Here is a 26,877-nt window from a genome sequence, read left to right on the forward strand (position 1 = left end):
ATCGAGTTACATCAAATCTACAGCACAGAAACAGGCCATTCAGCCCAGCTGGTCTATGCCGGCACGTATGCTCCACACAAGCCCCCTCCCAACTACTTCATTCTAACCCTATCAGCATACCCTTCTATACCTGACTTGAATCTGATGCTGAGTGGCCAACTATGTTTCCTTTACCAGTACGATCGTCCCTCACTTTAATGAGCACAGAGGTCACAAAAAAAGCAAAATGTATTTGTGATTATTTCTTCCCACTTTCCGCCCTTTGAGCTCTTTTAGAACAGAGCTTGTGAAGGTGGCCAGAGTAGGGTTGCCAACTCTGATTGGGTGTATTCCTGGAGGTTTCATCACATGACCTCCCACCACAAACTACCCTGCCCCCCACACTCCTGCCATTGGTCCATCCTCTAGGTGCACTGCCTTCCCATGCCAATGGAAAGGGAACAGACTCTTTGTTAGTCAATTGGATTAATCTTGACTGTCAGTGAAACAGCCTTTTTTCCCCATCTCCAATATTTTTGTAACTAATAAATGAAAGTGTTCAAAAAAATGAACAAAAGACAATTTTGTTTAATGCCCCTATGATCTTTCTCCCAGGTTGCTCACAGCTGTGTCCTGGAGATTAATCTTCAATTCCTGGAGACTACAGGACAATCCTGGAGGGTTGGCAACCCCTAGGTTAGAGTCATCCATTTGTTTTCTCAGCCAGAATCTATGGCAAAGGTGAATAGTGTTGGATAACATGGTCCAAGTTGGGTTGTTGGCTAACTTTAAGTGACCCTACCTTTCTTCACATACAATAGGTCCCAAGGCCAAGATGATGTGCTGTTGAATAATTCATCTAAAATTTTACAGGATTGGAACAGTGTTTCCTTTTTAGGTGGACGGTTCATTTTTCTTTCATAATTACCTTGCTTGAGCTGCATGTGAGCACATCGTCTCATGAAACTCTTCTCTTGACTGATATTCCTTTGCTTAAATTAGGGCTGTAGATCACTGACGGCTTCAGATGCTCAATTTAAAGCTTCAGAGAATACTTCACTCTGTCACTTTGTTGATTGCTTGTGTTAGAGGACTCTTAAAAATAACAAGGCAATCACCTAACATTGTGGAAGTGGTGACAATCTCCAGGTGCATGGTTCTAAAAGGTATGAGTGCACAGAGTGGATTGAAAGTTGTACAATTAGTCATTGAAATTAGTTCAGACAGGACGATCACAAGGATTTTTATACATGGTGCCTAAATAGGAAGGGTATTGTCTCATGTTGGCACATGTCTAACATAGGGCATAGGAAATGTCAGTAGGGTGCAAAGTATGCTGATTAAGTGGATCAAACTTTATATTTACTAACAAGCAATCAAAAACACATAATTACTCGCAACACACACAACAATTTCTCAAAAAGTTCCGATTCACAAAAAAGCAAAAATAACTCCAAAGAAAATGTGCGAAATATCATGAGTTTTCCTGCAGACATTTTCACACGCCCTATGGAAGTGCCACAGGTGCGCCAGATGCAAAACTTATAAGCAAGTTAATATGTCACCCATTAAAGCTCCCTTTGTAATAATCTTTATGATAATGCCGCAGGTAGGTGAATAGTATTGGACGAAATGGTTCAAAACTAGGCATCCATCCTGGGCCGACCAGTTACAGAATTGTGTACCACCACAATTCAACCCTCAGGGCCAGGCACCTCCCTCACTCCTCGACCATCGAGCCAGAAGACCAACCCTGGTTCAATGTGGAGTGTAGAAGGGTGTGCCAGGAGCAGCACCAGGCATACCATAGAATGAGGTACCAACATAGTGAAGCTATGACCTGCTGCTAAATACCAAAAACAACAGGCTATAAACAGAGCTAAGCAGTTCCACAACTGGTGGATCAGAACAAAACTGTCTAGCCGTACCAAATCGAGCCAAGAATGGTGGTGAACAACGGGCAACTAACGGGAAAAGGAGGTTCCAAGGACATCTCTAATTTTGAAATGAACATCTGAATCGGTGGGGTAATAACTAACTGTTTTTATTTCCAAACCCTCTGGAATATTCCCGTCAAAGAATAACAAAAGCAATACAAGAGAGACCTTGGAATGTAACTGCTACAATGTGCTTACTCCCCTTAGGTGCCCATCTAGTGTTCAATTCGCAATATTCACGCACCATACATAACAATCTCCATCCTGAAACATGATGGAGCCCTGTGTCCTTAACTGTCTAGAACTGCCTCTTGGGTGACCACATGCTGGAGAGTATCTTCCAGAAATTTTTACTCCTCTTCGATGCTGCAGAGTGTGGCTATTTGCTGCGTGAACACAGGAATCCTCTGTTCCTGAGATTCAATTTTCTAACACTTAGTGCAAATGCGCTGCCCCTGAATACACTGAGGATTCATGTATCACCCTCTATTTACAACACGAGGCTTCCCTGCATTACCATCTCTTTGTATCTAACTTAAAATATGTATGTGGTGTTAGCCTGAACTTCCACCAGCACCAAACTCTCACAAGAATCACACTCCACTTACTCACTTACTCATTATAGAAAAAAAACTCCTGTCCAACTGCACTCCCAATACTGAACTCCCACTGAGGCTGAACTCCCACTGAAGCTAAAATCCACACTCTTTGGTCTTTTGCAAGAGCATGAAAAGTATTGGGGGCACTTTGTACATTTTTTATACGTATGGAAACATTTGACAGCCAATATGTTGTCACTTACAATTCCTGCCTTAAATGCTTACAAAAGAGACATGTGACATCCTCCACAGAAAGATCAATGATTCAATTATTGAATTGCCTAGTTAGCTCTTTAGAATTCCAGATATAAATTTTTTAAGGAGCCATCCATAATTTTCAATATCTAATTTCCACAAGAGTAATCTGTTGTTTACTGTTACCCAAGATCTACTGTAAAAAATAATTCAAATTGATTGTTTGTATATAAAATGTATACATATGATGGCTGGTGACACTGAATTCACATGCAGCAGTATTCCTATGCATTCCACTTACAGTGGTGTCCTGGGAGTAGGCTAGGAATTCCACCTTCAGTAATGTGCTGAGAAGAGCCTGTGAATATTACACATGTCAGTGTGCTGAGAGGAAGCTGTGAGTGTAAATTGAGCATTAACCCACCCACACTTTGAGAACCATCAAGGGCAATGTGAGAATCTATTAATGTGACGTTATAACGCAATTCGAATCATAGAATCATAGATTGATTCCAGTTAGTTTAATTGAGATTCCTAACTGAAGTTGTGTTACATGAAAGAATTAATGCAAGTAGTACCCAGCAGCAATGGGAGCTGATCACAGCTTTCAACTCAATCTGATAAAATGTAAATAACATGTCAAATTAAAACTTTTATGGCGGCATCACAGTGCAAAAAAATAATCAATTCTGAAAAAAATCAGCAGCTTTTCTTCAAGGTACATTATCTGGTTGTCTACTTCATTAGATGAGGTTTCACTTGAAGAAAGAAGAAAGAGATGATTCTTAAAGATTTTGTCATGTCGCAAAAGCCACTTGGCACCCAGAGGTGTATTAATAATCTGCCGTGTGATGATGTTCAATCACAGTAAACAACAATATACATTTATATAGCACGTCTCGCATAACAGAATTCCTCAGAATACTTTAAAAGGAAGAGGAGAACACGGAGCATGAAACGTGAAGGTACTAGGGGTGAGGGAACTGAAGGCACAGTTAAAGAGTTGAAAGGAGCCTTTTGAAGGAAAAGAGAGGTAGCACGGTGGAGTGATTTTAGAAAAGAGTTCCAAAGAGCTGCAAAAGTTCAGCCTCCGATGGGGCAGAGGATACAAGGGATGAGCAGTAATCTGGAATCAGGGGAGCGGAGGATGTGGGCTGTGGCATGTGGCTGCAGACAATCACTGTGGTGAGGTCAACGATACATCTAGGGGATGGGAAACAAGTTGAGCTAGACAAGGACAGAGGTGATGGCAGCGAGGACTTGAATGCGAGAAAGGACACAGCATTTGAATTAACTGGAGTTTGAGAAGGGTGGAGGAGAGGACAGTGGTGAGGTAAGCATTCAATGAGTCAATCCTTGAAGTGATCAAAGTATGGATTTGGTTTTGAGCAGCATAGGAAGACAATTAGGGGAACATGCAAGCAATATTACAGAGGCTGTAGAACTTAGTTTTGGCAACTGAACAAATATGGGGTAAGAAGGATAGTTCAGGGTCAAGCAGAATAGTGAGGTTGTCCATTATCTGAGTAGGCAACCAGATTTGTCATTTGTGGGAGAAGATTTCCTCAGTGTACTATGTGTGATGAAATCATAAACACATTTATAAAGAACAGTTTATACAATGGAGGCAGTGAGAAAGTTGGGATGATATTGAAAACTTTATAGAAATCTGCTCCACAGTCTATGATACATCTTGATATTGACATTGCTTAAGCATATATCAGCCTGAATAATGACACCTATTGAATGTCTTCCAAAACAGACCAGAGTAATGTGATTATAGCAGCAAAAAACACATATGGGTAGGTAAAGACTGGTGGCAAATCTGAGAAAGGATCAACGGGATGTGTTAAATCCAACGCTTTTGTTGATTTTCGAGGATGACAGCACCAGATAAACTAAATGTGACTTTTAGTGGGCGTCCTGCTGGTCTGAAAGACAAAGACAATGCTGATGGATGTGGAGCAGTGTTATTTAAGCACAGCTAATTCATCAAAGGGTTTGACTGAGAAATTGAACAAAGGCCACGCAGACCAGCATAAACTCACCAATCCCGAGTTCCCAGCGGGGCAGGTGAGATACAGGGCTACAATGCTGTAGTGCTAATTCTGCAACTCACGCTTCCTTCAAGCGAGGCTCTCCACTGAACTGACCCTGTAAATTCTCCGGCACTATCTTTGTTTTTGTAATAATGTTTAAAAGCATCAGCTAAAGTTGGCCCCTTTTTACAAAGACCCAGACTTGCACACGGAGTAGGGTAGGGACAAAAAGAAAAATACTGCGGATGCTGGAAATCTGAAACAAAAACAGAAAACACTGGAAACACTCAGCAAGTCAGGGAGCATCTGTGGAGAGAACAGACGAGACATCCTGGGTAACGAGCCTTCCGCTGTTCTAAGTAAGGGTCTGCACCCAAAATGTCTGGTCTGGTGTGATAGGGACCATGGCTTGATTTCTGGGGTTTGCTTTGGTGCTGGTAAAAAAAATCTAACATTTCCACCTCAAGTGGAAAACATGAAGTTTAATTTTGATGCTCAGATTTTTGCTATTCAGTTTACGTCTTGGAGAGTTCCGAACAGCCTGTCCAGGTACACAAATCACTAAAAGCTAGTGCACATTCGTATAGAATCGTGGTCAGATCCTATCTGGAGCACTGCATTCAGATTTGAGCACCAAACCTCAGGAAAAATATATTGGCCTTGGAAGGGGTACAGTCCAGATTCAGCAGAAAAATACCAGGTTTATAGCTAAATTATGAGGACAGGATGCATAAAATTGGTTTGTATTCCCTTAAGTTTAGAAGGTTGAGGGGTGATCTAATTGAGATCTTTAAAATGATAAAAGGATTCAATAGGGTAGTTACAGAGAAACCATTGTCACTGGTGGGGGAATCCAGAACAAGGGGCCATATTCTTAAAATTAAAGCTAGGCAAAATCAGGAAGCACTTTTTAACACAAAGGGTAATGAAAATCAGGAACACTCTTCCTCAAAAAGCTGCAGATGCTGATCACGTTAAATTTTCAAGACGGAGATCTTTGCAACTGAGTTTTTTGTTAGGTAAGAATATTAATGATATGGTGTAAGGCCGGATAAATGAAGTTGAGGTACAGATCAGCCATGATCTAATTGAATGGTGGAACAGGCTTGAGGGACTAAATGGGCTACTCCTGTTCCTATGTTCCTAAAGACCTTAGCAGTGAGGAGGAACAATGGCTGAATAGCGTTAAAAAGGTTTTGCTATTTAAAGCTGCTGAAATAGTTTTTAGTTGTCAAAGGGGAACTATAGTAACACAGTAAATACTGGAAATTGTAATTGTACTTAGCCCCACATAAGTGGGAGCTAATTAGTTTTAAAAGTATTTGTTATCAATAATGCCTGTTAGAGGGCTCTTTTATAAAGTCAGGCAGTAAAAATGTTTTTGAGCAGATACAACACAAGAGATTTCACTTGCTGCAACTCTGCTCAAATGGAAGTGGTTCTATAACATAAGGACATAAGAAATAGGAGCAGGAGTAGGCCATACAGCCCCTCGAGCCTGCTCTGCTATTCAATAAGATCATGGCTGATCTTCGACCTCAACTTCACTTTCTTGCCCTATCCCCATAGCCCTTGATTCCCTTAGTGTCCAAATAGCCATCGATCTCAGTCTTGAATATACTCAATGACTGGGCATCCACAGTCCCCTGAGGTAGAGAATTCCAAAGATTCACAGCCTTCTGAGTGAAGGCATTTTTCCTCATCTCGGTCCTAAATGACCAACCCCTTATCTTGTAGTGCGAGTTCTACAGGTCAGTCATACTACATCTACACAAATACATGCTCCTGATCTCTGAAACCTAGACCACTGTTGATTATGTGCAGGCATGTACATCTTAGCCTAGAAATGACTGTTGCCAATATTGGCAGATGGATATTTAATGCATTCATGTGATATTCCTCCATATACTATTTTAGCAGGGGTATTAACCCATTTAAAACTAATACATTAACCCCTGCGTTAAACGAGTGGGCAGATGAATGTCGTACAAACACCTTAAGCATCTGTCCACTAATATCAGCAGTAGTTCTTTCGAGACTCTTATGTAGCATGTCATGTATACCAGAAGCTGTAAAATAATTGCTGTACCAATGCCAGTGTGTGTGGAGAGTAGAACCTGGCCTCTTAAATGTTATACATACTTACTCAACACATCATCCACCAACTTGAACCAGAACTGTGCTGGTGAGTAGATATTTTAAAAGGTGAGAGACTAAGAAATGTTGGTAGTCAGACAGATTTGGGTGTCCTTGTACATGAACCACAGAAAGTTAACATGCAGGAACAGCAAGCAATTAGGAAAGCAAATGGTATGTTAGCCTCCAAGGGGTTTGAGTCTAAGAATAAGGAGGTCTTGCTGCAATTATGTAAGGCTTTGGTGAGACCACACCTGGAGTACTGTGTACAATTTTGGTCTTCTTACCTAAGGAAGGATATACTTGCCTTAAAGGCGGTGCAACAAAGGTTCACTAGATTGATTCCTGGAATGAGAGGGTTGTCCTATGAGGAGAGATTGAGTAGAATGGGCCTATATTCTCTGAAGTTTAGAAGAATGAGAGGTGATCTCATTGAAACGTATAAAATTCTTAGAGGGCTTGACAGGGTAGATGCTGAGAGGATGTTTCCACTGGCTAGAGGGTCTAGAACTATGGGTCATAGTCTCAAGATAAGAAGTTGGGCCATTTAGGACCGAGATGAGGAAAGATTTCTTCACTCAGAGGGTAGTGAATCTGTGGAATTCTCTACCCCGGAGGGCTATGGATGCTAAGTCATTGAGAATATTCAAGACTGAGATTGATGGATATTTGGACTCTATGGGAATCAAGAGATATGGGGATAGGGCAGGAAAGTGGAGTTGAGGTAGAAGATCAGCCATGATCTTATTGAATGGCGAAGCGGACTCGAGGGGCCTTATGATATACTCCTGCTCCTATTTCTTGTGTTCTTATGTTCTTAAATGAGATCACGATGCCTCATTGGCATTGGGGCTTATCCGTAACTGCAGAAGGCTCAGAAGCTGTCACATAATTGCTGTACCAATGCCTCTGGAAGTGGCTTTTCCCCACGCTACAAAGTGGCAGTGTTCACAAATGCAAATGCTGGCCTTCAACAACTGCACTAAAACCTTTATATGCATTACAGCAAATCACAGACCAGCAGGAGCCAAGACAGAACTGCTCCTACTCAAATTAGTTTTGTTAGTTTGTGCCTAGAGTCACTGCTGTAAGCTCTAACCTTCCTCCGTTTCACATGCACCAGCTGGGATCATGCTGAGCTTCACAAGATAATGACAAGGTTGTTCTATGTTACAACACCACATAGTCGGAGTACTAGGAGAGCGATGCCAAAATGAACTCTCAGCATGACTCTCCTGTTTCTGTTTTTAAATCTACTGATTGTCTCCTCTATGCCCATTGGAGCTTTAGATGCACAGCTTCTTCTGCTTATGCGCAGAGTGTCCTGTGTGTGGAATGTTTTGTGAGGACTTGTAAGCCTGCTCTATTTCAAAGGGTAATTACATTACAGACCTAGGGAACTTTCCATACTTAACTATTCCTCTATTTTGCAATGTCAGCTAACATGGGGGCCAGGAAGGGAAGTTGGGTGGTCAACAGTTTCTACAGAATAGGGTCAAGGGTGCAGCAGGTGCACAAGATGTACTTGGAGAGGGCATGAGGGGAAATAGGAGAGAAATTAAAGAAAGATACTAAGGTGAGGGGAGCTTGGTGGGAGGTTTAGCTTGGTGGGCTAACTCAGGGGACCCTCCCCCCACCCCCGCATTTCAAGATTTCTTGATCATGCTGGTTTTTATTTTGAGGCCGAGTGTAGACTTACTAGGCCAACAGAGGAGGTCACTGTCAGCTGTACAACAATGGCTACTTGCATTTATATAACGCCCTTAATGCAGCAAAATGTCCCAAGGCGCTTCACAGGAGCGTTATCAAACAAAATTTGACACCGAACCACATAAGGCGATATTAGAGCAAGCTTGGTCAAAGAGATAGGTTTTAAAGAACATCTTAAAGGAGGAGAAAGAGGCGGAGAGATTGAGGAAGGGAATTCCAGACCTTCGGGCCTAGGCAGCTGAAGGCACGGCTGCCAATGGTGGAGCAAAGAAAATCGGGGATCTGCACGAGGCCAGAATTGGAGGAGCGCAAAGATCTTGGAGGGTTATACAGATGGTTTATACTTGCAAATGCCATCAACAGTGAGAGACCAATAAGGTAAAGGGTACTTTGAATGAACTAAAGGGTTATCCCAGAAAGATCTATTTCGTTCTGCCTCAACCTTTTCAGCACTATTCTGGGTAATCTTTGGCATGTATTTGGAGAAACCTCATTGAGACTAGTTGATTTTCCAGCATTAAGCTAGGTCAATCTGTCAGAATTAATCCTTGAGGCATTCACCAGAGTGCTTTATTATCATCCAATTTGTCGTACCAAGCTCCTGACACGCGCACTGCAAGTTTAGCATCCATGAGAGGGATCTTCCCTTAACATTTATATTTGACAAAGGAGGCATTTTCTGGAGGAAAAATGTCACTCGCATTCTGCAGACTCATGAGAAATTCTGGAAGAGCTGTTACTTTTTTCAGGAATTCTGATACGGCTGTTTTGTGGCTGCTGCTGATAATATTTAAACAGTGCTGCTCCTTGAAGATAGTGCAGCATTTTGTTCCTGTCTAGTAGCTGAATGTTGAATGAACTATATTTATGATGGTTTATGGGGAAAATGTTCTGCCTCCTCATACTGTATAATGATTTGAACCGCAGTTTGATCTTTTGCTTGTAGCATTGTGGAAAGTTAAAAGTATCTTTTTTCCCCCTTCAAATATGTACATGTTTTAATGTGGGTTGTTTTAGTGAAGACTGCAGCCTGAGGGTATGCACATCTTCTAATACGGGCTCTCTTATTGTTGAAGGATAAGAGAATATTATAAAAATACTCTGAAAAACATGTGTTCAGTGATGTAGAGCATGCTCAACTTTTTCAGTGGAATAATTTTAGTCTAGGTAATCTACAGAAAGATGCCCCGCATCATTAAATATATCACTTACTATCAGACTTCCACAGTACTGCTCATGGTACGCTGGAAATTAGGCACATTATAGCATGTAATATAGTGTATGATTCTCCTGCTACGGTGCAGTTGTGTTTAACTTTACATATCCTTATAATCCTATAATCCAATTGCTGTCTATATAGGATATCCTGAGGTCAATTAAAGATTAATTGCTTTTGGTAAGAGAATTTTGCAGATTGGAAGGTGCTTGTAAATTTCTGAGTCTAGGTTGGAAGAAACCAGCATTAAAGGACTATCTTTCTTTCTCTTAATATTTTTGATACTTTAAAGTTCAATGTTTGAAGTGTAATGTCTGCAGTAAGATGCTCTCCAGATTTTTTATAGAAAGTAATATTACATTTTTCCTATTAGTTCCCCAATGGTTCTTCGTAAACGCGACGCCCAGTGCAGTACCGAGCCATACAGACCATGGAGGTTCCTGGTTCAATCCCTGTTCTGTGCTGATTTAAGTGATCTGAGCCAGACCAGCGGTTGGATGCTACAATGGGTTGGGGTAGGGTGGGGAGAAGCCATCCAGTGTTTCTATCCTAACCAAATCGGCTCTGCATGATACCTGCCACGTTCAACCAGCCTACCAGCTAAGCTCACATGTGAAGGATGGCCATTTGGATGAGAGGTGCTAATGCCCATGGAACCATATCCCAATCTTTAGGGGAGAGGAGAGGAGGGGAGAATATTGGAAAAACCAGGCATTATTGTATCCAGTCTAATTTTTAAAAAACAAAGTGATAAATCAGCTATTTAAAATGTAGGCAGAGTCTAATAAAAATCCATGGGATTAGGACTACTGCTCATGTGGAGGATAAGAACTAACACTTGCTGGTTGGACCGAATGGCCTGTTTCCATGTTGTAATTCTATGTAGATCCGTATCTATGTAGCCTAAGGCTAGGGCTAACTCTAGGTCAGCTATTATAGCTAGTGTTAAAGCAGACAGCTGTCTGGGAGTGGTTTTACATGAAATTTTTATAATCGCACAGCTGTTTAGAATTTGCTGTGGTTATTCTGACTTAGTCAGAGTGGCAGTCTTTTCGTATAGAATCATAGAATGATAGGCCCCGGTATTTATGGGGAAGGGAATGAGGGCGCGTGTCAGCAGCTGGGAAACCCGGAAACACCGGGAAAGCGGAGGTCCTGACGAATTTAACGGCAAGGCCTCATTAGAATTTTTGTACTCTGTTTCCCGCCCAGCAGCTGGCCAGATTGAGAGGATGGCTGGCTGCCAGGCGGGAAAGCCTGTTGTGCAAGGCAGGAGCCAGGGACCACTGGGAACGGTCCCCGGCAATCAGGAAGATCGGGGGTCGATGAGGGGGGGCTCGGAGCGTGGCAGCAAGGAGGGAGAGATCAGGGTGGGGGGGGGGGGGAAGAGATCATTGAGCGGAGGCATCGTGGGGGAGAGATCGTGAAGTGGTCGGAAGATAGCAGCAGGTTTGCTTGGGGGGCTGGGGGGAAGCACTCCTGCTCCTCCTCCTGGCCCACAAGCAGTGCTGGAAAAGTACTTACCTGCTGGATCTGACAGCTCCTGCCTCCCTTCAGCTGTGGGTTTTCTCAAGCCCTGTATGATTCTATGGGGGGATTAAAAACTCCCCCCATAAAATCATACAGCACAGAAGGAGGCCATCCAGCCCATCTTACCTGTGCTTCTCTTTGAAAGAGTTATCCAATTAGTCCCACTCCCCTACTCTTTCCCCATAGCCCTGCAAATTTTGCCTTTTCAAGTATTTATCTGGCGATCTTATTGAAACATATAAGATTGTGAAGGGGCTTGATCGGGTGGATGCGGTAAGGATGTTCCCAAGGATGGGTGAAGCTAGAACGAGGCGGCATAATTTTAGAATAAGGGGATACTCTGTCAATACTGAGATGAGGAGAAACTTCTTCACTCAGAGGGTAGTAGGTCTGTGGAATTTGCTGCCCCAGGAAGCTGTGGAAGCTACATCATTAAATAAATTTAAAACAGAAATAGACAGTTTCCTAGAAGTAAAGGGAATTAGGGGTTACGGGGAGCGGGCAGGAAATTGGACATGAATTTAGATTTGAGGTTAGGATCAGATCAGCCATGATCTTATTGAATGGCGGAGCAGGCTCGAGGGGCCGATTGGCCTACTCCTGCTCCTATTTCTTATGTTCTTATGTATCCAATTTCCTTTTGAAATTTACTATTGTATCTGCTTCCATCACCCTTTCAGGCAGTGCATTCCAAATCATTACAACTCGCTGGGTAAAAAAAATTCTTCTCATCTCCCCTTCTGGTTCTTTTGCCAATGACCTTAAATCTGTGTCCTCCGATTACCAACCCTCCTGCCAGTAGAAACTTCATGTTCTGCACGAAAATAATTAGATTCAGCCAAAAAAATAACAAATCTGTTAATGAATCGAAGGGGGGGTGGAAGGAAAGAGAAAGAAAGAGGGGAATTTGTTCCTTTCTCTTCCAAATATTGCAGATGCGGCATTTCTTATGAAAGTATTTCTTTGCCAGCCTAGCATGATGGCAGATGGAACAGATTGAGATTAATAGAGTGGGAAGCTGGTATGATATGTTGAATTAATCACTGGGCTTCTGACCCCTGTGAGAATGTGATATAGTTGGCAGTAGAAAGTTGTCCCTCTGTGGAAACAGAAACTACAAAAAAAGTCACCAGCCTTCACATCATATCAAGCCTCGTTGACAGCAGAGACACAAGCCCTGAAGTCATGAAAGTGCGGAATCATGAACCATCACCATGGAAGAAAGGAGATAATCAAGCGGCGGACTGATCAGCCCTAGATTGAAGTTGAAGGACAATAGTCTAGAATCATGATTGTGTAATATTACACCACGAATGCTTGACGCCTTCAGACTTATCCTCTGTTTCAACAGAAGTGTTTACTCATTTAAATTAAACAGGTAAATTCCTCAGTTAAGATAGCGGACAGTAATTTTACACGTACATTATAAGGCAGGCGAGCAGTGCATTTCCAGTGCCGATTTTTAAAAAAAATTGACAGGGAGACCCAGTGAAAAGCAACCATTCCTCGCCGATGATATAAAAAGAAATCTGCCCGGTTTATGTCGGTGTGGCAGCTGATGTGGGAGACCTACACTGGGGAATCCAGTGGCCGGTATGCAATGTAAAACGGCTAGTGTTTCAGGTTGCGCTTTGGTGAAGCAGATAATAAAGACACACTAAGCAGTAAATACCATACTGAATTCGCTGTGAATAGAATCGACATTATAACCCCAAAGTGGCTGTGATTTCTCAGTAGCACTGCTCCAAAACAACCGTTCTGGCAGTGCTCCAAAATGAAAGATGCAGACAGTAATCGTAAAGTGGCAGGTGACTTCTCTCCTCATCTTTTAGTGTTTCTGCACAATCACAGCCTGATTCTCAAAGGAAATGCTAAATTACGCAGTCTGTAGGACAATGATTATTGTAGACAGGCTCTTAGGATTGCAAAGTTTAGCAAAAGTACTTGTCGGATTGGAGTGACGCTGAAGTAGTGGAAAAGAAAAACATCGTTACACTGGGAATTTCCACAGTAGCTATTGAATGTGGCTTGAATGAACCTGACATACTAAATAGAATAACAATATCTTATCAGCTTGCTCACGGGCTTAGGAATAAAGGATTTTTTTTTTGTTCTTAACATTTAGAGGCATATTAAGGAGACTACAGAGTATATAGTGTTTCACTTTGTTAGCTCCTGCAGAGTACAGTATTTATCTGGTTTAGAAAAAACTGACCACCTCAGTTACCATTTTGTACAGAGATTTCCATGTGTAATATGAAGATCACAGTACAAGTTTACATTTTAACTTGCAAGTAGACTATTTGTGAGTCATAGAATTACATAGAATTTCACAGCACAGAAATAGGCCATTCAACCCAACAAGTCTATGTCGGTGTTTATGCTCCACATGAGTTTCCTCCCACCCTACTCCATCTAACCCTATCAGTGTATCCTTCTATTCCTTTCTCCCTCGTGTACTTATCTAGCTTCCCCTCAAATGCATCTATCCTATCTGCCTCAACCACTCCATGTGGTAGCGAGTTCCACATTCTCACCACTCTCTGAGTAAAGAAATTTCTCCTTAATTCCTTATTAATTTATTAATGACTATCTTATATTTATGACCCCTAGTTTTGGACTCCCCCTCAAGTGGAAACATTTACCCTATCAAACTCCTTCATAATTTTAAAGACTCTATCAGGACACCCCTCAGTCTTTTCTTTTCTAGAGAAGAGAGCCCCAACCTGTTCAGTCTTTCCTGATGGTTGTACCTTTTCAGTTCTGGTATCATCCTGGTAAATCTTTTTTGCACTTTCTCCAGTGCTTCCATATCCTTTTTGTAATATGGAGACCAGAACACTGTACAATACTCTAAATACCCCATTTAGACTCTTATTTTCCAATGAGTAGGAATAGTCACCAAGGCCTGTAGAAAACTAGCTGTTGAAATTCTCTTGGTGAATTTGGGGCTCATCTGACTGCTAGATAATTGAATATTTTTTTTTAATTGTTGCAGCCAGTGTCAGCGCTAACATTCTTAGGTTAGATATAACATAGGTTCAATGCAAGGCAAAATTCCCTCTAAACTGTCCCAGCAATATGCTTTAAAGCAACCTCTGAAGGGGAATCTATTGCTGTGCTAGTGCTTCATTTACATCTTCCATGACAGCTATCCACATGGTGCCTCTCACTGGGACCGCCGATTAGTGCTGAATTACGAGCAGTTTTCTGCCCTGGGCCAGGACCCACTAGGAACAGGACCGAGGCTGCTAAATCTCACTTCACTTAGCATCAGTACAGCTGTACCGAGAGGGGAGATTGACCTCCAAGCCCATCTGAGCTGCATTTGAATACAGATGAGGAGTGAAAATGATTCGGTTCTAACCCTAGGTGCCACCCAGTTTTCATGATGGTGAAGCATGAGCTGTTTCTGAATTTCATCCAAACCCTCAAGAATAGCTGAGTGCCTTAAATTGCTGGCAAACATGCGACTTATTACAAAAGCTACATATTACCAGGCCTGGTATCTATACATAGTTCCAGCCTTAACTAATAGCTCAGGGGGTGGGCCACGCCAAGTTTTGCCATGGGAGTCCCTCCTTCTAATTTGTATAGGCTACTGGCACAGGGAAAGCTTGCTCAGAGAGTTTAGCCTGTAGTGCAATTGGCTGGTGAATACAAAATCTGGCAAGGCAATAGGTCTTAAAAGGGCTGCGGTAGGTTATAAATGGGAAAGATACTTTGGTAGAAAAATGGACTAGTCGTTCACAATGGTCCAGTGGAGACTTGAGAGCAACACTGCTCTCTTTGATGCAATAGAGTTGGAGGTGTTATTGGAGGGGGTGCTCCAAAGCTGGGGTGACAATGTTTGGAGCAGAAGGCTACCTTTTGAGTAAAATCACAGGGTGCCAGCTACATGTGGGAGGTTGCTAATTAAGTCAATGCAATCATCCAGGCCCTCGTACCTCATTACAAATGAAGAGGTTTGCTGGAGGAGCAGGCTCCTCACTTTTTCATGCATTTCTTATGGGGCCCATCAACAATGGCACCAACCTAAGTTAGGGATTGCCACCACCTCAGGGAGATACCATTTGAAACATTGGACTAAACTATTGTCCTTTTGCACGTAGTTTTCCGCCTAAGCTGCACAGCATGCCCATCTTGAAGGTCGAAGTAGGAGCCATCCACCCAGTGTTTCTTCTCCTTCAAATAATGCATGATGTGGAGATGCCGGTGATGGACTGGGGTGGAAAAATGTAAGGAATCTTACAACACCAGGTTATAGTCCAATAGTTTTATTTGAAAATCACAAGCTTTCGGAGCTTACCTCCTTCGTCACTCACCTGATGAAGGAGGTAAGCTCCGAAAGCTTGTGATTTTCAAATAAAACTGTTGGACTATAACCTGGTGTTGTAAGATTCCTCAAATAATGCAGGCATCGTGGAATACCACACAATGCTGTTTCTCCTGGCTAATGGCTACTGACGTGCATAAAGGTGGTCAGATAACAGCTGTTTATGAAGGCCATGGGGTTGATATCAGAAGCGCTGATGCCCAAATGGGTACCATATGCAAAGATCTGCACTAGCGGCAACCTGCCACTCAGTGAAAGCTGTGCATCCTGTCCTGTTAATGCCATCTTTCCACAGGAAAAGTGATGAATATGCTCTTTGCAAATGTAGCATTTGTCACTTGCTTGAAACATGTCTGTACTGCAGACTGCCTGGGGTGGCTTGGAAAGATCCAGTAGCATGAAAGCTTCATGCTGTGGTAACCTTCCTATGGGAAAAACAATCCCTGATCCAGATATTATCAACAGTTCGCAGTGTAGCATATGGTACACTCATGACAGACTGTCTTGTGAAGTAGAGGTAGCGAAGACAGGAATCTTCTGACGTGCAGAAATGTGTGTAGAAGAGTTATTAATGTGGGTCTTGAAGAGTTATTAATGTGGGTCTTGAAGGGTTATTAATGTGGGTCTTGAAGGGTTATTAATGCGGGTCTTGAAGGGTTATTAATGCGGGTCTTGAAGGGTTATTAATGCGGGTCTTGAAGGGTTATTAATGCGGGTCTTGAAGAGTTATTAATGCGGGTCTTGAAGGGTTATTAATGTGGGTCTTGAAGAGTTATTAATGTGGGTCTTGAAGAGTTATTAATGTGGGTCTTGAAGAGTTATTAATGCGGGTCTTGAAGGGTTATTAATGCGGGTCTTGAAGGGTTATTAATGCGGGTCTTGAAGGGTTATTAATGCGGGTCTTGAAGAGTTATTAATGTGGGTCTTGAAGAGTTATTAATGTGGGTCTTGAAGAGTTATTAATGTGGGTCTTGAAGAGTTATTAATGCGGGTCTTGAAGGGTTATTAATGCGGGTCTTGAAGAGTTATTAATGTGGGTCTTGAAGAGTTATTAATGTGGGTCTTGAAGGGTTATTAATGTGGGTCTTGAAGGGTTATTAATGTGGGTCTTGAAGGGTTATTAATGCGGGTCTTGAAGGGTTATTAATGCGGGTCTTGAAGGGTTATTAATGCGGGTCTTGAAGGGTTATTAATGTGGGTCTTGAAGGGTTATTAATGCGGGTCTTGAAGGGTTATTAATGCGGGTCTTGAAGGGTTATTAATGCGGGTCTTGAAGAGTTATTAATGTGGGTCTTGAAGGGTTATTAATGCGGGTCTTGAAGGGTTATTAATGCGGGTCTTGAAGGGTTATTAATGTGGGTCTTGAAGGGTTATTAATGCGGGTCTTGAAGAGTTATTAATGCGGGTCTTGAAGAGTTATTAATGCGGGTCTTGAAGGGTTATTAATGCGGGTCTTGAAGGGTTATTAATGTGGGTCTTGAAGGGTTATTAATGCGGGTCTTGAAGGGTTATTAATGCGGGTCTTGAAGGGTTATTAATGCGGGTCTTGAAGGGTTATTAATGCGGGTCTTGAAGGGTTATTAATGCGGGTCTTGAAGAGTTATTAATGCGGGTCTTGAAGGGTTATTAATGTGGGTCTTGAAGAGTTATTAATGCGGGTCTTGAAGGGTTATTAATGCGGGTCTTGAAAGGTTATCAATGCAGGGTAGTGATAGGTGTGACCAAAACACCTCAGGGACCATCGCACCTGCATCTCTTTGGCCCTCACAAACTCCCCTTCCTAATCTCAATGATGCAGTGCATTCAAAACCCTCAAAAGAATCTCCACCCTCACATCTTTGCGAGGTGCACAGTCAAAGTCAGCAGCGACCAAGAATAATGAAGCAAAGTATTGCCAAGGAAAATCCCCAAAAATATAAAAATGGAGGACTTTACCCAGCAAAACCAATTAATACATTGTCCAAATGCAGCAAAGGGTGCATAAAACTGCAAACAAAAACTTCATTTAATAAGCTACCTCAAGGACCCTGCTTCAGCGGGCCAGGTCCTGAGATCCCCCTGCACTTAGTTTTATTGGACAAGGCTCACGCGTTATCAAAAATCATGAAATTTACCTTAGGAGCCTTTATAACAGATATTTACATATTGAAATGATGACAACAGTAGCACAGGCTTATTATTTGCTCCCAACTAACTTCTCGGAAAATCAGGCACCCCTCGAATTATTTGCGCACTGATGACCATCCAATTTTCCAACCCACTCCTTCTGCCTGCAGGACATCATGCTACCAGAGGGGCCTAGCAAAATCGATACTTGCATCTCAGGCCTCAGCCTATCACATTATCTTGATTACCTCGAAGGAGGGAGGTAGAGAGGGAGTGAGTAAGAGAGAGAGAACATCTCAGATCTGAGTCAGGGAAAAATCGGGGCACTTTGAGAAACTCTAATCTAATTACATGAATTAGGTTGCTCTTTAAGTTGCAAACCCTACTTTTTAGGCACAGCCCCACCAAATATTGTTTTCTTCCCCCATAGCTACTTTTCCAGAAGTCTGTTGCCATGACTAACTTGATTAAGTTATTTGATGAAGTAACGGAGAGGGTTGATGAGAGTAGTGCAGCTGATGTTGCGTATATGGACTTTCAAAAGGCATTTGATAAAATACCACATAATAGATTTGTTAGCAAAATTGAAGCCCATGGGATTAAAGGGACAGTGGCAGCATGGATACAAAATTGGCTAAGGGATAGATAGAGTAGTGGTGAACGGTTGTTTTTCAGACTGGAGGGAAGTATACAGTGGTATCCCCCAGGGGTCGGTATTAGGACCACTGCTCTTTTTGATATATATTAATGACCTGGACTTGGGTATGCAGGGCATAATTTCAAAGTTTGCAAATAACACGGAACTTGGAAATGTAGTAAACAGTGAGGAGGACTGTAACAGACTTCCGGAGGACATAGACAGACTGGTGGAATGGGCAGACACATGGCAGATGAAGTTCTACACAGAGAAGTGTGAAGTGATTCATTTTGGTAGGAAGAATGAGGAGAGGTAATATAAACTAAATGATACTATTTTAAAATGGGTGCAGGAACAGAGGGACCTGGGGGTGTACGTACACAAGTCTTTGAAGGTGGCAGGACAAGTTGAGAAGGCTGTTAAAAAGGCATATGAGATCCTTGGCTTTATTAACAGAGGCATTGGGCGTGATTTTGACCTCGAGCCGGGTATAGAGCGGGGGCGGGGGGCAAGATTATTGGATAAGTAGGCGGGTCACAATCTGTGATCGCGATCTTAATGAAGTCAACAAATTTTACGTCCGGGCTTTGCGCCCGGCAGCCAGCCTGATGACAGGCTGGCTGGTTGTCGGGCAGGAAGACCTGCGGGATCGGAGGGAGGGATCATGAGCCAGGGAGGACTTCGGGGGTGGGGGGGTGGTGCGGGGAGAAGATTGCGGGCTGTAAGGTGGAGATCAGGGGGAGTGATGCCAAGACTTGGAGATCGGAGTGATGGGGTGGGGATCTGATGTCGGGAGGAGATTGGGGGGGGTGGGGGGAGGGGGCTGATGTTGGGCAGAGATCGGAGGTCATTCAAAGAGGTTAGAGATCAGAAGACAAGATCGGAGGTCAGGTGAAGAGTTGGAGATATGTGGGGGTCCACCATCTAGGCGGGAGTCCACCGGGTGGTGGGGGTGCTGGTCGGCCGATTGCGGGGTCCTGTCGGCCAAGGGTGCTTGATGGGCCTGCATGTAGCATTCCTGCTCCTCCAGGCCCACAAGCATTGCAATAAAGGCACTCACCACATGGATCCAATCCTTCCCGCCTGCTTTTACCTGACATGAATCGGAAACAATGGGAAACCTGAACAGGTAAGGTTAAGTTCATTTAAGTTTTCCAATACACAAAGAATTAAGTACCTCAAGTATTTCAACCCAACCCGCTCGTTCTTGGGAGTTAAAATTACCCCACTAGAGTACAAAAGCAAGGAAGTTATGCTAAACCTTTATAAAACACTGGTTAGGCCCCATCTGCAGGATTGTGTTCAATTCTGGACATCACATTTTAGGAAGGACTAGAGAATCCGGGTTTGTTCTCCTTACATCAGAGAAGGTTAAGGGGAGGTTTGATAGAGGTGTTCAAAATCATGACGGTTTTTGACAGAGTAAATAAGGAGAAACTGTTTCCAGTGGCAGAAGGGTTGGTAACCAGAGGACACAGATTTAAGGTAATTGGCAAAAGAGCCAGAGGCGACATGAAGAAAAAATGTTTTATGAAGCAAGTTATTATGATCTGGGATGCACTGCTTGAAAGGGTGGTGAAAGCAGATTCAGTAGTAACTTTCAAAAGGGAATTGGATAAATACTTGAAGGGATAAAATTACAGGGCTATGGGGAAAGAGCAGGAGAATGGGCCGAATGGCCTCCTTCTGTGCTATATCATTCTATGATTCTCTGATTCAACGATCCTGCTGAATACCCGCGTGTCCCGATATTAACTGGCTCTTTTTATCAGGCAAGCAGGACACCTGCCGGAAAGCAGTGGGGTGCTGCTTTAAATATGCTGATGATGTAATTGGGGCCCAACTGCAATCTTAACCCCAGGCCTGAGTGGGAAAGCCCTCATGGATTTACCAGTAGGCCAAACCTGTTGGGAAGAGGAGCCAGGGCCAGGAGAGGGCAAGAAAGATTATTTTCTTTACTTTTTCAAGTAGGAGCAGGAGTGCTCCTGCATGCCCCACAAAGAAACCTTGGACCTCCCCTTGGGCTTCCCTCCCCCATGACCATCCGACCTCCCCCTCCCAACCCTTACCTTAGTGCTGGGGACCGTTTCTTCAGATCCCTGGCAGTGGCCTCTTGCCGTCTGACATCCTGCTCCCACCTGCTGGCCAGGTAGTGCTTCCCACCTCAGAGTCACAGGGGCTGAAAATCCTTGGCCCTTCCAGCACATTACTGCTGTAAGTCCGGTGAGAGTATGACCAAAGGGCTAAGGATTAGGTCAGGACCTGATTTGTCAGGTCCTGCCCTTCCCCACTAATTTCCATGGGACTTTGTTTGGATCAGAGCTTCTGCCTACAGCAAACATGGTCCTCTATGTCAGAAAAGGCATGGCCATTGAAAACAGCATACTAGCCCATCGGTCAGCACAAGTGGGGTCTACCTTGACATCCAGGTCTGGGTTGGGGCCTGGACCACTAAAGATGCTAAACAAAAAACTTGCAGCATTTTTTGGCTCCCTTGTAATGGGCGACCGATGGGCCACTTAAAGGATGTTTCTGGCCAGGGGCAGGGACAGGGGGTAGCAATTACCTCTCCCAGTCGAGCACCGCCTGAATGTCTGAGCCAGGCAGGTATAAGAGGTGCATAGTGGCACAGGTGCCTGCCAGTCACATTTGAAAGAGGTTACCCCGTTTATTTTGACGGGGTCCTCACTGGAAGTCGCAGGTGGACGCATCCCAGCACTTACGTTGAGCCTGTAGATTTTCAGCTCCACAATCTTTAGGAGAGGAGAAAAAAAATGTTTTCCCAATATTTCTGCATGTAGTCATTGTTTTCATCCACTTGGGCCAGAGGACCCTCACCTCTTGTGGTTTTCCAATGTAGACCATTTGTTGTCGGTATAAAGTGCTCTATGTACTATTTTATAATGTATATGTTTTAGATGGATATTCCAAGTACTACAGGTGGTGACTTTGTAGATTTTGTGTAATGGATGATGATAAAGTTGAATGTCCAATTCCCTCCCCACAGCCTTGTGCTGAAGCCGCCAAGGTGTAGCTACTCTGAATTGCAAGAAAAGGAAACAAAGACCAGCAATGATACAGACATGTGGCAAAGCATGGGGTATCATAGTATTCTTAAGTAACTACAACTTTATAGTTGGAAGAACCCGAAATAAGCCTCCTCAGCAGAACTTTAAAATGTGCCTTGCAAAAAAAAACTGTCCAGGACAAATTATTTTCATTTCCTTCATAAGTTTCTGAAGAGATTCATCTAGGGCCAAGGATGAAGTAACTTTAACAAATACATATTCCCATTATTTCTTTCAGGTTGGCTTCATGAGTTGGCAAAGCGGTTGGGGACACCGTATGTATCCATTTCTGCACTGAGTGTCTCCACCTCTGTGAACTCCACAATCCAGACGACCTCTGTTAACACCAGCTCTGGAGGCAACAGTTCCAGTTTTGAACTGCTCGGAGGTCCCTCAATCCGAAGCTCCTACATCACTTCACTCTACTTTGCACTCAGCAGCCTAACCAGTGTGGGCTTTGGGAACGTGTCAGCTAACACCGATGCTGAAAAAATCTTTTCCATTTGCACAATGTTAATAGGAGGTAGGTTTGTACAGTGTTCTAACGTAAGCACTAAATCCTTTTCTTCCAATTAAAAGTTTAGCAGTCCAAGTGGAAATGCCTGCAGTCATTTAGGATAGAATGATCACCAAAGTCATTTCCAAACCCATTGGGACTTGAGTTGGGCCTGTTATCATAATTTTAGCAAATATCAAAATTTGCCCCAATTCAGACGCTTCAGATTCATCTTTATGCTAAATGTCTTAACACATTTTAAAATAAAAACAGAAAATTCTGGAAACACTCAGCAGGTCAGGCGTATCTGTGGAGAGAGAAACAGTTAAAATTTCAGGTTTCATAACCATCAGAACTAGAAGATATTTGAGATGAACAGCTTTTAAGCCAGGGCGGTGGTTCAGGTCTAAAGTTGTTAAACTCATAGTTAAGGCCAGAAGGCTGTAAAGTGTCTAGTAGAAAGATACAGTGCTGTTGCTCAAACATTTTTTTTTACTATTTCCCCCTGGTTAAGCTTGGATGGTATTGATTACTTTTCACCCGTGATCTATGTCTGTAATCTATTGACAATAGTGGTTTTCACCCAACACAGAAATTATCTATGGAAACCTATATAAATTGTTCAATTTCTTGTTTACCCCACTGTGGCCTTTACCTGCAGCACTTATAGTCATGAATGGTTTGACCTCAGATGCATTATGGCCTAAGGCTCTTGGCCTTCCTGGGCAGGAAATGGCTGTTTTGTTGAGGACTACAGGAGCACCTTCACTTATCAGAACTAAAGTACCAGAACTAGAGTACTATGTGTAAAAATATATTATTTTTACAGCCTTTGTAAAAATGTCAGCGATGAAATAGTATTGGTTGGGTTTATATTCTCTGCAGTGAACTGCTGGAGTATTTCGTTGCTGTATGATTTGTGTTTTAGTGTTGCTGCAGCCCTGCTGTAATATCCTTAATAAAACATGTTGGTTGCTAAGGTTATTAAACACTCCATGGAATCCCTCTTTTCAGAAACCCTCTTTTCAGGTATTTTAGAGCATTCTTTGTACTTGACCTATTGAATACTTTATATATTTCAGAATCATGCACAATTTGTTTTATTTGCAGTCTTCAAATTGATTTTCTATATGTACTAAATGAGAAGCATTACAAAGTAAAATTACAGTAATCCCCAGGACAGTAGGATTTTTGCATTTCATAATGGTGTCTAAATACTTTTTTATATAAACATGTTTTTTTATTCAGTTTCTTTTATTCAATGCAAAAATACTGCTCCTTTGTGACTTAGAAACATATCAACCCTCACTTTCAGTGATACTGTAGGTGCTCTAGTCATAGTTCATTAGCTTTTAATGGCAAAAATTAAAATGACTCAGTGTTCTATGGGAGTATTAGCAAAGTGCTGAACAGATTTTTGCAGAATGTCAATACACAGAGTGCTCCAGAGAAAAGTTTTACAATTAAAGTAACTACAAAGGGGTTTATGCCAATTTCCCCCCCCCCCCCACAATGTTCTTCCCTCCTCTCCTGAAGGTGCTGATTCATGCTGGAATAAAATTCAAAAGGTTCCAGCAACCCCCCAGTACCTTGAATGATATTCTGTGATGAGGAAACCAGAAAGTAGTAGCCCAATGAACGCTTTAATCAGCTGAATGTCTGGTCTTCTACCACAGCACCTGCTCCATCATACACCATGCTCACTAGCAGATAGATTAAAGGGGACTATTTACCAGAGCCGAAGGTGAATCTCAGGACCATTTAACAGAAGGACGCCTAGCTAGCAGGAGGTCATTGGTTTATTACAAAAGAAGTGCTGGTCTGCAATCATTATACCATAGAATACTAAAACTTTTATGATCTTTCTACACGCTGGTCGAAGTGTTTTGTAAAAACCCAATGGAAAAAGTCAGCTGTGTGTACCAGCTCCATGTATCTTGTATACATTGGGCTCACAGTGTGTGCAGTGAATCAATCAAATGTAGTACTTGTGTTTTTACATTTTTACAGTTATTTCCGGCAGTAATTTAGTCTGTATTTCTTCTTGACACCTTACAGATATGCATTTGCTCTTGGAGTATATATTTTCTCTCTTGTTTCAGATCCCTGGTGCTGCATTTAATTAGGTGACAAGATAATAACAATGTCCATTACAGGGATGTGAGTGCGAAACTTTCCTGTGTAACATGCTAAAATAACATTGGAATAAAACACCAAAAGAAAGCATCAGAGACAGCAGAATATCAGCCTGATTTTAGTGTGTTAATGGAAAGCTTCACCCCATTTTCCCATAATAGTCAATATGATATCACCAATTAAATTCCAGCTCCAGGGACACTCTCCTGATATTTAAAAAAATGTATGGTAAATATTTGTATTTTTCCCCATTGAAGGCTGTAGGACTAACATTAAGATGATATTTATGTAGGAAAGTACTCATCTCCCTGTTTCCTTTTCCTTTAAACGTCCTTAATCTAAAATATTCCAAAGCAAATTTTTTTTAACTTTAGTCAAGATTGCCATGGCATTTGTGATTTAAGTTCCAATTCATAAAATAACACAGACTATTTTCAAAATAAGAAATCCAAATTGCCATGAATAATGTAAAAGTTTATTTCAGAAGACATGAAGATCTGCAGAGCATTCCCCATTGAAGTTGTATGTCATTTGTTTTCAATGTAATTGCTCCATTGCCCATCTCCTACTCTGTTCCTTGATGTTTGATAACTGTGTTCATGTAACCCTTCAGCCCTCCGAAGGTTGGCGCTGCAAAGCTTAATTTGTTCATGTTTTCATCCAGTTCAAGGTAGTCATTAACTTTTGGAAAGTCTTACATTCCTGCCACTTCAATATATAGCAAGTAGAAGAGCTTTAAATAAATTACACATGGTATGGGTTCCTGTATGTAGACTAATTGTTGCAATATAATGAGGGATAATAGTGTAAAACTTCTCATTGTGAAATTTGAGGCTTACCATGCAAAGATGAAATGCACCTACATAAGACAAGAAAGAGGAAAAGAGCATGTTTAAGGGAAGTTACAAGGCATTATGAATAATCATCAAAAATATGATGAGTGATATGAATCTAGAGGTAGAAGATGAAAATGACAACTTTAGCAACATACTTGGAAGAGATGGTCTGGGCATGATGAATGAAAGTTGTGCACAGTTATGCACCATGAATCATCTGGAGGTAAGGTATCCATAGAGAGAAATGGATATCCCAAGATGACAGCGCCAAGAATCAGCTTGATCACATTACAGTAAACAGGAGATAAGTCAGAACAATGAATAAAGAGATTGTTTGGATGATGTGAGGAAGTGACTACTGCCTCGTCATGTTAAAGTCAATGAAAGCAAAATAATAGAGCTAGTTTGCATAGTAACGCAGGCTTACTCCTGTTTCAGCCAGCAGGCTGTTCGCCCATTTAAAGCAAATGGTTGACACTTATATCTTCTAAGTTGCCATACACACTAACTCGAATTGGAGACCTGAGTGAGCAGGTTCCGCAGCCACAAGGGTCGGCAGTCCGAGCCCCAGCTCGGTGGTCATCTGTCTGACTCTGCTGCTGTTTGAGAGTACAGCAGCCAAAAAGTACTGTTGGTATGTGGATGCAGGACATCCTACCTATTTTATATACCACGCATATGAGGATTGTTGTGGTATAAGATGCTGTATGCAAGAATTTTCTATTCAACGGTTATGTTATTTTTGGTTTCTCTTGAAGATGGGGGTCCTGTTTTTACGACTTGTTTGTAGGGAATGGGTTGCAGTCGGCCGGTGAAGGTGGGTAGGCTGGGTTGAGCAGAGGAACACTTGGCTGAATTTGAAAAGTTGAGGCAATGGGATTAACAACGGGTGCTCCAGCTTCTGTGTAATATTGCTTTCCAGTCTGAGTGCTTCCTGCAGTCTGAAATCCAGTTGTGTTAACAGGCCGCCTGGAGAGACCCACTGTAAATGGAGGCACTGTTTACAGTGGGTCTCTCCAGGCGGCCTGTTAACACTACTGGGTTTCAGACTGCAGGAAGCACTCAGACTGGAAAGCAATATTACACAGAAGCTGGAGCACCCGTTGTTAATCCCATTGCCTCAACTTTTCAAATTCAGCCAAGTGTTCCTCTGCTCAATCCAGCCTACCCACCTCCACTGGCCTACTGCAACCCATTCCCTACAAATAAGTCGTAAAAACCTCAAATAAGGAAGCAGAGAAATAAATGTCAGATTCCAATGGATGTCACTGTCATAGACTGGCAATGTACCTTCTACAGGATTAGCATGGGAGAGGTGCAAATCCCTGGGGATATACACTAGGCCACAGCGCCCTGGGAGTTGCATTTAGCTCTATGATGCTTTTTCTAGGCTAATGTACTGCAGACTCTCCAGCATAAGTGATCAGGGCTTTGTAGGAAATAACATTTTAAAAAATTGAGGATCTAAGGTAGGGAATTATTTTTTTAAAATCATTCATGGGATGTGGCTGTCGCTGGCAAGGCCAGCATTTATTGCCCATCCTTAATTGCCCTTGAGAAGGTGGTGGTGATCCGCCTTCTTGAACCGCTGCAGTCCGTGTGGTGAAGGTTCTCCCACAGTGCTGTTAGGAAGGGAGTTCCAGGATTTTGACCCAGCGACGATGAAGGAACGGCGGTATATTTCCAAGTTGGGATGTTGCGTGATTTGGAGGGGAATGTGCAAGTGGTGTTGTTCCCATGTGCCTGCTACCCTTGTCCTTCTAGGTGGTAGAGGTCATGGGTTTGGGAGGTGCTGTTGAAGAAGCCTTGGCGAGTTGCTGCAGTGCATCCTGTAAATAGTACACACTACAGCCACGGTGCGCCGGTGGTGAAGGGAGTGAATGTTTAGGTTGGTGGATGAGGTGTCAATCAAGCGGGCTGC

At 42.5% G+C, this 26,877-nt stretch overlaps 1 protein-coding gene and 1 pseudogene across 1 annotated transcript in view; both read left to right on the forward strand.

Annotated features, from left to right (window-relative positions):
• The window catches only part of kcnh3 (potassium voltage-gated channel, subfamily H (eag-related), member 3), a 617,557-nt gene that overhangs the window by 432,448 nt on the left and 158,232 nt on the right, over positions 1–26,877 (forward strand). The window contains exon 8 of the mRNA XM_067987818.1: positions 21,727–22,011. Coding sequence (XP_067843919.1) covers positions 21,727–22,011 — 285 coding nt within the window. The remainder of the gene's footprint in view (positions 1–21,726; positions 22,012–26,877) is intronic.
• Positions 25,057–26,201, forward strand: LOC137323430 (WW domain binding protein VOPP1-like; annotated as a pseudogene).

This window comes from Heptranchias perlo, chromosome 7 (genome assembly GCF_035084215.1).
Source record: "Heptranchias perlo isolate sHepPer1 chromosome 7, sHepPer1.hap1, whole genome shotgun sequence".
Taxonomy (NCBI): Eukaryota; Metazoa; Chordata; class Chondrichthyes; order Hexanchiformes; family Hexanchidae; genus Heptranchias; species Heptranchias perlo.